General features: G+C 42.6%; 1 protein-coding gene across 1 annotated transcript in view; it reads right to left on the minus strand.

The window, feature by feature from the left end:
• The window catches only part of odad2 (outer dynein arm docking complex subunit 2), a 73,508-nt gene that overhangs the window by 11,342 nt on the left and 49,968 nt on the right, over window positions 1-12,198 (minus strand). Inside the window, exons 18-19 of the mRNA XM_023999533.2 lie at window positions 11,482-11,670; window positions 10,997-11,218 (exon numbers count right to left, since the gene is read on the minus strand). Of these exons, the coding sequence (XP_023855301.1) occupies window positions 10,997-11,218; window positions 11,482-11,670 (411 nt within the window). The remainder of the gene's footprint in view (window positions 1-10,996; window positions 11,219-11,481; window positions 11,671-12,198) is intronic.

Here is a 12,198-nt window from a genome sequence, read left to right on the forward strand (position 1 = left end):
AAACATCAGGGACAGACTGATATTCTGCAAAAGGTACAGGGACTGGACTGCTGAGGACTGGGCTAAAGTCATTTTCTCTGATGAATCCCCTTTCCGATTGTTTGGCGCATCCGGAAAAAAGCTTGTCCGGAGAAGACAAGGTGAGCGCTACCATCAGTCCTGTGTCATGCCAACAGTAAAGCATCCTGAGACCATTCATGTGTGGGGTTGCTTCACAGCCAAGGGAGTGGGCTCACTCACAATTTTGCCTAAGAACACAGCAATGAATAAAGAATGGTACCAACACATCCTTCAACAGCAACTTCTCCCAACCATCCAGGAACAGTTTGGTGACGAACAATGCCTTTTCCAGCATGATGGAGCACCTTGCCATAAGGCAAAAGTGATAGCTAAGTGGCTCGGGGAACAAAACATCGATATTTTGGGTCCATGGCCAGGAAACTCCCCAGACCTTTATCCCATTGAGAATTTGTGGTCAATCCTCAAGAGGCGGGTGGGACAAACAAAAACCCACAAATTCTGACAAACTCTAAGCATTGATTATGCAAGAATGGGCTGCCATCAGTCAGGATGTGGCCCAGAAGTTAATTGACAGCATGCCAGGGCGGATTGCAGAGGTCTTGAAAAAGAAGGGTCAACACTGCAAATATTGACTCTTTGCATCAACTTGTCAATAAAAGCCTTTGACACTTATGAAATGCTTGTAATTATACTTCAGTATTCCATAGTAACATCTGACAAAAATATCTAAAGACACTGAAGCAGCAAAGTTTGTGGAAATGAATATTTGTGTCATTCTCAAAACTTTTGGCCACGACTGTATAGTTTGTTAACAAGAAATGTGTGAAGTGGTTGAAAAACGAGTTTTAATGACTCCAACCTAAGTGTATGTAAACTTCTGACTTCAACTGTACCATATGAAACGTAACATATCATATTAAATCAAGTGTTTCAGATTTACGTACAGAATAATACGAAATGTTCTGAGACCAGGTTGGATTCTTCTGTCTTTCACATGCAGAGCATTCTTCATGGAGATCCTTAATGAGGTTTGTACTGTATCATTAATATAATAGTGTGTGTGTCTGTGTGTGCGCGTAAAGTACGTCACGCTGCTTGCTTAGCGAGTACCAATTCCTCCTGATTCGTCTCAGATCCAGGACCTCTGGCTTAATAACACACATGACTGCCCTCCTGAAGCATCTTACCAGTCGGCGCCACACGAAAAGCTTCAGGATGAGGACTACGTTTCACGAATCCCCATGTGCTGCATGTGCACGTGTGTGTGTGTTTGTTCATGTGTTTTAACGTGAACATCTGCCTCTAAAGTAATCTAATAGATCCTCACATCATGCATCTCCATCTATTTCAACCAGCCTGCCCTTGGCCCTGACAGTGAGTTTACCACTGGTCGGGACATTACAGGACATTACAGGTCTCTGTTCTGTTCCCATGCTATCATTGTGTTCATAATGTATGTCAGTGTGAGGTTGAACTCTGACTCTTTTTGTGTTACATGCAAACTAAAAAGGCTGCGTCGCACATTTGTGTGGTTAGCTAGCGGCCTAGCGCAGTGCCAGAGAGCGGAGAGAAAGACATTCCCAGAATGTTCTGCTCAAAGATAAATAGTGAAAGGAAAACAGATGAAAGATGAGGCTTCTATCTCCTCTCCGTGTATGAGCAGTGAGCACACAAACTGACACACTCTGGGAGAACATTGACAACCCCCAAAAAGCTGAGAAAATAATACCACCATTCCATTCCCATTCATTCCCTGCATTGGGAAGAAAAAAAAAATTAATGTTGGCCTATGAATACGGGTCTCTTTCAATGCATCAGTGTATCAGTTAGTATTTCTGTGGTAGTAACATCAGTTTATATGGTTTTTATACGGGTTTTTAAATAGCATCCAAAACACCTCTGAAACGCAAATGTTATATACACAAGGTCCAGAAAACATGCAGCTAGGCTCAGACACAAGTCTCTTTTGTGAAAAGAGAGGATGCCTGCAAAGTGCCAGAAGCAGCATTTTGCCAACATCATAGCATGTTATTCAGACGTGGCCAAATAAGGTCTCCCCAAGCGCACAGTTATGGGCTAAGATAAGCGTGTCTCTTTGCATTTTTTCTCTCTTCCTCCTCCCCAGCTGGGATCTCAAAGACTATAATACACCACTTGTTAGAATATTCCCAAACCATGGTAACATGAACACTTGCTCGCGCTCGTTTGAGAAATGAATCAGGAGAGTGAGGTTTTTCGAACTTCAGAGGGACTCTTGTGAGTCCTGCCCTCCTAAAAGAGAAGTGAGCTGCAGGAGCAGAGCACGCTGCTTCCCCTGGCTGCTTTCTGGCTCTCAGGCTGAGCTAGGGAGTGGGAGGCCTGCCCTGCTGCACAGTGTTGCATTAGCATGTGCAATGCATGAACACACACATCCCCTCCCATCACACATGGAGGTGTCACAGTGTTAAGTGCTCCAGTGTTGGGCTGCTGCTTCCTGAGGAGTTAGGATCTCTAAATCCCCCTAGAAAAGCTCCTGGGTCTGACAACCAACCAGGCATTACAGACTCAGACCCCTGGCCCAGCGTTCCCTTGGATGCGTCCCAAATGGCACCCTATTACATATATAGAGCGCTACTTTTGACCAGAGGCAAAATTTGTGCACTATATAGGGAATAGGGTGCCATTTGGGACCGAACATCCTGGTTCAGCCTCCTGCTCTTTCCATGCTATGGGCAAACAACACAAACAGGCTGCATTTAGCTGAGCTGAGCTCTGGGTCGAGGGGAAGGGAAGTTACTAAGGGAAGTCAAGGTAAACAACGTTCCCTACGGCCTCCAATGAGCCAGGACCATTTAGCTGTGTTCCCCCCCCATCTCGTTCTCAGAAGTGTCAGAAGAGAAAAACCCAGCTTCAAATCAATGATTTGGGGGGTTTGACTCATGGAAATTTTACTGTACTGTAAGACTTTCTCTCTAAATCTATGGTTTCACACACACACACACACACACACACACACACACANTTCACACACACACACACACACACACACAGAGGAAGTCCAACCTGAGAGAGCTGCTGGAACTGGACATTCCTCCTCATTCCAGACCAGACTTTAGAGAAAGGCTTGAGTCATATCGCCAGGCAGGCCTAACACATAACACACTAGGTATTTCATACATAGTAGCTAGCTGCAGAGAGCAGCACCAGTGGTGTATGCTAGTGGTATCATCTGCATACCACATCCAGTCCACAACATGACATTCTGTTACAGATAGAGCATGACTAAGAGGAAACTTCAGAAATCTTTCTTCTGAGATGGTGCATTTTGAAATTCTGACTGCTGCTCTCACTTTCACTCTCACTCCTTCCCTCCCTCTATTTATTCTCTCCCTTGTCTTGTTCACTAGTTCAGTTTGAGCGTGTAGAGCAGAGAAAATGAAAACAAACACCGACAGTGCAAAGCGAAAGAGTTGACTGAGTATACATGGCAACAACAGTGCAAACGTTTTTAGAATTTTGAGATTTAAAGCCTAAAATACATACGAGCTAGGAGCTGGCAACGGCCATTCTCTGGAATACCTACCACGCGCATTTTGTAATTTACATCATTTTACTTCACAAAGCTTGTCTTATGAAAGAGCCCCTTTAATACAGAAAGCTAGCTGAAGCTGTCCACAAGGATTTATGATTTCAGCAAACAATCCACAGCCCTCTGGAAGCGATGTAAAGCAAAGAGGGCGTGTTGATTTTGTAAAAGGGACAAAATAAAGCACCATCCTTATAAAACTGTGAGATACCAAGTGTAGATGTCAACTCAAACAGGAAGGACAATTCATCTTGGAGCTTTTTCTGCTTAGCTCTGGTAGACACTTCCTCTGGGAAAGCTAGTGGCCCCTGAATGCTCCTCTCTCCTGAACACGCTCTGCGCTTGTTCACAGAGCTCCCCAACAGAACCAGGGAACGCAGGACAAAACACACATTAACACTATGACAAAACACACATTAACACTATGACAAAACACATAATAACACTGTGATAAAACACAATAAATAACACAATGACAAAACACACACTAACACTATGACAAAACACACACTAACACTATGACAAAACACACACTAACACTATGACAAAACACACATTAACACTATGACAAAACACACATGAACACAATTACCAAACACACGATAACACAATGACCAAACACACGACAACACAATGACAAAACACACAATAACACCATGACGTAAAGCACAAGACTGAGTCATTCTGAAAAACGGAATCTAAGCTAAACATTTTGATTGTCTAATGAAATCACCAAGGCAAACACGCTGTAAAAAATGTTGTGGTTTTTATTCTGCTCATATAAAGATGTTTTCATATTTTTCATACAATATTACAAGGTTTTAATACAGTTTATGAAATTTGAAGAGATGCAATGAAATGGCGTTTGGATATTTTTAAGACCGAGGAACATAAAAAATGTGAGAAAAAACTCAGACGGGTCACTAATGTGTTTTCCAGTGTAAAATACTTTCTTTTCAATGCTTAATTTCCTCTGCTAAGCTTAGGGGACTAAGTTATACACCATTAAGAATGCTGGGGAGGAAAGTTACATACAGTACTGAACAGAATGTTAGGAGAGAGGGGGAATGAGAGAAAATCCTACAAAATCATTATACAACTTGCGGGTGTACATGTTTTGAGAGCTTTTCAATGGCAGAGAAAGGCCCTTTGAAATACGGTTGCAATAACACAAGAGGCAGTCTTTAATTTTACACTGGGCCGTAAATTACACCGACAGAGAGCCAAGCATCGCTCCTTGATAAACCCTACTCAAACCCATTTTTTGTTTTTAAAAGACAGGAAATATTGTTCGAACACATTCTCTGTCAAACCAATCCATAGATCAGAAGCAGGATGTACATAACACAGCTAGGCCTCAATGCCTCTCTCAGTGTTTAACCACCGACAGGCTCTTGTGTCGTAATGTTTCGCAATGTTGTCTAGGGATCAGGCAGGTATATATCAGCAGACTGTTCGTATGAACCCAGTCAGGCTGAAACAATGCAGCCGCCTGTGCGTTTCCTTTTCACCGCTCAGATTAAGAACAAATTAAACACGCAATAGTGGTGTAACGTAACCTGCCTTTTTCCCCCTCGTAATTAAGCTCTTTATAATCCCAAAATACATTTTGGAGTTGTGTTGAAACAACTTACTCTGCACTGGTACATTAATAAGAGCAAACAGAAAGAGACTGATTAAAAGAGTGGTATGCAGGGCATGCAGACACACACGCGCACACACGAACATATGTACACACTCACAAGCAAACATGCGTACGGACACACACACACACACACACACACACACACACACACAAACACACAGCTGTCCAGTTTTTGTGGTGGCTTGAAGTACAAAAAACATTCTTCTTAATGACTTTTGCAAAATTGGACATTACTCTTTCGGAACACCCAATGTTCAGTCCAGCTACCAATTATGGGTAGTGTTGAACCACATATACTGCAACAGTAGATCAAGCTAAAGTACACCATTAAATGAACATGGGAAAAAAATATTTGGCTCCAATGGCAGAACCCCTTCATAATTTACATTGCAGTTGTTGTCGGGGAAAAAAGTAGGTTAACCCTATGTGGTCACAAAAGATATCTCACGTAAAAATCTCCTTCTGAAAGTAATGTGATAAAAAAAAATAAAAAAAATACCCAAACATTGCATTACGCCGTTCTCTACAACATGACATTAAATACAGTTTCAATCTAAACATAAAATCTTTACTTCAAAGTCACGTATAAATATAAACACGACTAATTTGGAAAAATATCGGAAAATGAAGATAATAAAATACTATTATTCTGTATGAAACACTCACTGTTCTCTATTCTCAGTCACTTATGGATTAGAACCAAGGAACTGGAACGACGTAGCTTCTAACTTAGTAGATGTTCTTCTCAGTGAAGCAGTGCAGTCATTTGAAAGTATATCCACCATAACATAGTGTTGTTCTCCTTGGCCCTGTTCCTTGGCCTAAAACATGTCACTGACACATTCTGCTCTCATGTCCAGGGACAACTCTTAGCAACCGTTACCCAAGATACAGCCTTTTGACTTGCTCTGTAATGGCATCTAGGGTTTACAAGGGAAGTGGCACTTCGCACACATTGAGTTGTTTGCTTTTCTGAACTCCCATGACAGATAGAATGTGGAGTCATGTTTCGGACGAGAATAAAACTACCTTTGTTTCTGCTTCTTTGGTCAAAGGCTCTGAAAATAGTTACAGGTTTTCAAAGTTTATTATCAGTGTTTTCACACATCGCTAAAACATAGTAGAGTGATGGGGCTCCAAGCCCCATTCATTAAATTACCAGCTAAAACTGCAAAACAGAATGCCGAAAATAAATTTTAATTTTATAAATTAAAATAAATTCTATGAAGGTGTGAGGAGAACGTTTGAGGAATTTCCACATGAAATGTTGAGCTTAAATTTCACATGGAAACCATATTTTCACATGTATTAGAGTTCACATGTTAATACCACCTTTCACATGTGAGAAGAAAAACATGTTTTCACCTCCCATGTGAATTGCAGTTGCACATGTGGAATTTGCGGTTTCACATGTTAAAAACCTTCCCATGTGAAAATCGGATATGCAGTTTCACGTGAAAAACCTTCATTTTTTTCAATCACAATGTCTGAAAGCGTTCAAAATACATTGAAAACATCCTAAATACATCATCTATACAGCTAAAAACAACAACACGAGGTCCAAACAAGTTGACTGAGGTTAAATAAAGTGTTTATCAATATTCCTGATTTTGATACTTTGGACAAAATCAAAACGGCAATATTCTTGTAACGCTTTTTTGTATAAAAACTCTTAAATTACAGCTCAATTTGAGAAAATTATGAATATGCGATAATCATGATTAATCACAGCAAATCCTGAGAAACTCAATAAATGTTCTGAATCAAATCAATAACATTTTATTTGTCACATGCGTCGTAAACAACAGGTGTAGACTAACAGTGAAATGTTTACGGTCTCTTCCCAACAATGCAGAGAGAGAGAAAATAGAGAAATAATAGAAAAGTAATAACACGTAATAAAAATAATACAAAAATAAGAAAACTTAGCTATATACATGGGGTACAGAGTCAATGTGCAGGGGTACGAGGTAATTGAGGTAGCTATGTATGTACATATAAGTAGGGATAAAGTGACTAGGAAACAGGATAGATAATAAACCGTAGCAGCTGAATATGTGATGACTCAAATGCAGATAGTTAAATAGTTAACCAAATAGGTAGCCGGACTAACTATTTAGCAGTCTTATGGCTTGGGGGTAGAAACGGTTCAGGGTCCTGTTGGTTCCAGACTTGGTGCATCGGTACCGCTTTCCGTGCGGTAGCAGAGAGAACCGCCCACGACTGGAGTCTTTGACAATTGTTAGGGCCTTCGTCTGACACCGCCTGGTATAGAAATCCTGGATGGTAGGGAGCTAGGTCCCAGTGATGTACAGGGCCGTACGCACTACCCTCTGTAGTGCCTTGCGGTCGGATGCCAAGCAGTTGAAATACCAAGTGGTGATGGACCCAGTCAAGATGCTCTCAATGATGCACCTGTATAACTTTTGAGGATCTTACGGCCCATGCCATTTTTTCAGCCTCCTGAGGGGGAAGAGGCGTAGTTGTGCCCTCTTCACGACTGTGTTGGTTTGTGTGGACCATGATACATCTTAGTGATGTGGACACCGACGAACTTGAAGCTCTCGACCAGCTCCGCTACAGCCCTGTCGATGTGAATGGGGGCGTGCTTGGCCCTCCGTTTCCTACAGTCCACGATTAGCTCCTTTGTCAGGCTGAGGTTGTTGTCCTGGCACCACACTGCCAGGACTCTGACTTCCTCCCTATAGGCTATCTCATCGTCATCGTCAGTAAACGTAATGATGGTGTTGAAGTCGCATTTGTGGGTGAACATGGAGTACAGGAGGGGACTAAGCATACACCCCTGAGGGGCCCCCGTGTTGAGGGTCAGTGTGGCAGTGTTGTACCCTCCCCACCTGGGGGCGTCCCGTCAGGAAGTCCAGAATCCAGTTGCAGAGGGAGGTGTTCAGTCCCAACTTAATGATGAACTTGGAGGGGACTATGGTGTTGAATGCCGAGCTGTAGTTAATGCACAGCAATCTCACATACCGTAGGTGTTCCTCTTGTCTAGGTGTGAGAGGGCAGTGTGAGTGCAATAGAGATTGCATCAACTGTGGATCTGTTGGTGCGGTATGCAAATTGGAGTGGGTCCAGGGTGTTTGGGATGATGGTGTTGATGTGAGCCGTGACCAGCCTTTCAAAGCCCTTCATGGCTACAGATGTGAGTGCTACGGGGCAATAGTCATTTAGACAGGTTACCTTGGAGTTCTTGGGCACAGGTACTATGGTGGTCTACTTTAAACATGTAGGTATTACGGACTGGGTCAGGGAGAGGTTGAAAATGTCAGCGAAGACACGTTTGAAAGCACTAGTTGACATTGAAATGTGAAAATGCACGTGATAGTGTTGCGGACATGAGTCGACTGCGACTTTAAAATGAGTGTTGGTTGAATGGTCATGACGTTGGTTTCTCTCGTGGGAGACCCAGGTTCTAATCCCGCCAGTTGCAAAAGCACACGTGAAACGTATAATATCACGTGAAATGTTGGGAAACCACATTAGAGCTCTGCTACCCGACACGAGCCCGACGCCCCTGATATTATACATCCGGGTCGGGCCTGTTTTTTCATCAATAATTAGGGTACTTGCAGGGCTCAGTTATCATTAAATTGATCACTAACACTTTGAAGCTGAGCCATTTGCGCGTGCTCTGCTGCGCAGTACAATTATATCTGAATAAGATCATAACATGGAGTCAGAAGTGCTTCCAACCTCGTGAAATATGAGACAGGAGAGATTATTTCACAGAAAATAATATGTTCCTTGAGTTATGTTGAGTTTAGAGTGACGAAAAATAGCTAACAGCTAACTGCTCTCTCATGTCTCTTCATTGAGCAGAGCAGCCCGAGCGTAGCCGTTGCTATGGATACTCAATGACTCAGAGCGCCATGAACAGAGTGCATGCAGAACGAGCTGTGTGCACGGAGCAAGTGACAGACAGAGAGGAGCAGCTAATGGATTTACTACAGGCACCCAGTGTCTGGTCTGGAGGGTGAAGTCATAAGCTCTGCTGGTCGGCTACTGCGTAGCAACCTAGCTGTGTCAAAAGTCCTAGAAAGCCTATGTAAATTACGATCGCCAGAAGGGCCAAACCAAAAAATGTAGAAGGCCATTTATGATGATCAAATTCAATCCCCACAGTGAATTATTTTAAAGTTCGCTATAAATAGAGATATTTAATTAAATAGTGATTCTATTTAATTAGAATCACTATTTCTGAGTACTACATTTGTGACCCGTTTCATGAAACTAGGCGCATGTCGCAAGTCATGACTTCACAGGAGAGCCATTTTAACGTTTTCTTTCGTTTTTTTTAATCAAAATGCGTTTTTTGTCAGAAATGCCTTCTGGAACTTGTGAACTTTCATGTGCCTTAATAATAAACTTGTCATGCCATCTGTAAATACGAAAACAATTGTTAAATTACGAGCCTTGTTGGTTAAGCCACAGAAAAAGTCAGCAACCTTCCCACTAGACATGATTGGCTGAGATAATGAGTGGGCTGGACATGCCGAGTTCGGCGTTTGGATTGGTCTGCCATATAGAAGGCTTCTGTCTATTTGAGCTGGCCAGTCTGTGTTGGTAATCCTGTCGAACGCGACTAATTTTTTTTTAAATTGTGTAGTGGAGCTGCATAAGTGTCGCTCTCCACTTTCTGGAGGATCAAGTTTTGAAATCAGTGGAATTAGAGTATGATAGCTAAAGAGACGGAGAAAACACCTGTCTCCAGTTTACGTCTTCAAACTAAGGGCAACCGTGGTATGACATCCGTGACAGGGAGTCGTGTCCATCATGCATGATGATGTATACAGGTAAGACAGTCTAGCGTTAGCTAGCTCCATTTTCAGATATTATACATTTCTAATTTTGACAGAAAGTGGTTTCATTTCAAGATAACGTGTACTGTTAGCTAGCTCGCTAACATTAGCTGGCTGGCTCCCTAGCTGACGTTATTTTTAATTTCCCAGAGCCGTTTGCTTTTCTAGTTAGAGCCTAATGTTAGCTAGCTAACATTGAACCTGGTTGGTTAGCTCCCAGCATATTCATACAGGGTAGTAACGACATGATTTGGCACTATGTTCATTGTTGTTTAACTCGCTAACATTAACTGGCTGGCTCGTTAGCTAACGTTACGTGACGTGTGTGATCTTACACGCTGTTTACCTAGCTAGGTTCATTGTTTACCTAGCTAGCTACATGTCTTAAGATAAAGTGTACAGCACGCAATGAATATAGTAAACGTCGGCAAAAAAGCGTAATAACATTGTTGCCAGTAGAGCTGGTTAGGTTGTTTTCATGTTATCCAGAGGTAAACAAATCATCGGCCAGAGCGTCGAGTGTGCGCTCCGAATGCGAAACGAGATGGGTGGGGCTAAAGCTTAAGAGGGTGTGAACGGTGCTGAATTGGTGTAGACAAAGAAGAGCTCTTCACTAGATACCAAAACATTCAAAGGTCGGGGACACGTCACACGTGTCCATAAACCACGTGTCTGACTCACGTATCCGTTTTACCCACATTACATTTTTCACGTGATTTGTTGGCATGTGAAAAAAATATATACTTTTTTTTCTGACATGTTTCACGCATGTCCGAAAACCACAAGTTTTATCAAGTGTTCTATTCATAAGATTATTTCGAGTGTTTTTTTTAAGTGAATGATCATGAGCAAAGATATGAATGAACATACCTTGACCACTAGGTATGGAAAGGACAAGTGGTTGTGAGCTAAAAAGTGATTGAAAACATCAGGGGCCAAAGAACATACCTTGACCACTCCGTTGTCGTGCATGGTGATGCAGTTGTTGGGGTCCTTGGAGAGCTGGAAAAGGGCCTGAGCTGTGGCCTGGTGGACTGAGGAGTCCTTGGACTTCAGGTAACGGACGAGGGGGGCCACGGCCCCCGCCTCCCCAAACAACACCCTGTTACTGCCCCACATGCAGCAACGGGCAATGGCCTCAGCCAGGTGACGACGCAGTTTATCATCAGTCTGTAAAACAGAGAAAATAGGACAACAGACATCTATGGCTGCATCTCAAATGGCACCCTATTCCCTATATAGTGCACTACTTTTGACCCGGGCCTAGGCTATAAATACTACTCAATAGAGTTTGTTTCAAACACTACAGTGAACTTTTAAATTACAACTGAGATGATGGTATCATAGACAGTCCATTTACAACAGGACTGAAGATTCCCAGTAAACACACAGGCTAATTGAGTAGGATTCTAAGTATTTTGAGGTGTACTTACTGTGTTTGTCAGCTTGGCCAGCATCGGTACAACCCCGTGGTCAGTGATGACTGCCAGATTCTCTTCGTCTTTGGCTATTTTGGCTATGGCGGCACACACGCTCGCCAGTACCTCTTTGTTTGTTGATTTCAGCAAATTAACAATCAGTTCCAATCCACCGACAAATGAGCGCACCATTTCCCCTGAATCCTAAAAGTAAAAAGCCTCTTATTAGCTTGGTGTTCTCAATCTGTGAAATGAAGTGGCGCAGGGAGACTGTGTAATGGGCAGGGAGGGAAGCAGGGGCATTTGAGCAAAGCAGAGAAAACTAAAGAAACACACAAGCAAAGGAAAAAGAAAAAGCCTTTTCATCAGTCTTAGCAACAATCAAAACCCCATCAGAGCCAGTCAGCCCAATCGGAGGTAAGGTGAGTAGCCGTGGCTCTCTCCTGCTTTCCCCTCTACGGATAGGGCCATTGTAAATACGGATGGGCTGTGTGGTGTGCCAGTAGCTATTCCTCATCAAGCATGTCATAGGGGAGATATAATCCGTTTGTTATAAAAAGCCATTTACAGAAATCAACAGGGCAAAATTGATGGGATTTCTTGCTAAGAAATGCAAGGGCCAAGGGAAACGAATCCTTCTACAGCAGACCGATCTAATGTCAGCCTATCCATTTGGATAGGCCTTTTCTACCCCCCCAGGTAGGCTTACTACTTCAACAGAAGGCCTATCTA

This window comes from Salvelinus sp. IW2-2015, linkage group LG14, assembly GCF_002910315.2.
Source record: "Salvelinus sp. IW2-2015 linkage group LG14, ASM291031v2, whole genome shotgun sequence".
NCBI lineage: Eukaryota > Metazoa > Chordata > Actinopteri > Salmoniformes > Salmonidae > Salvelinus > Salvelinus sp. IW2-2015.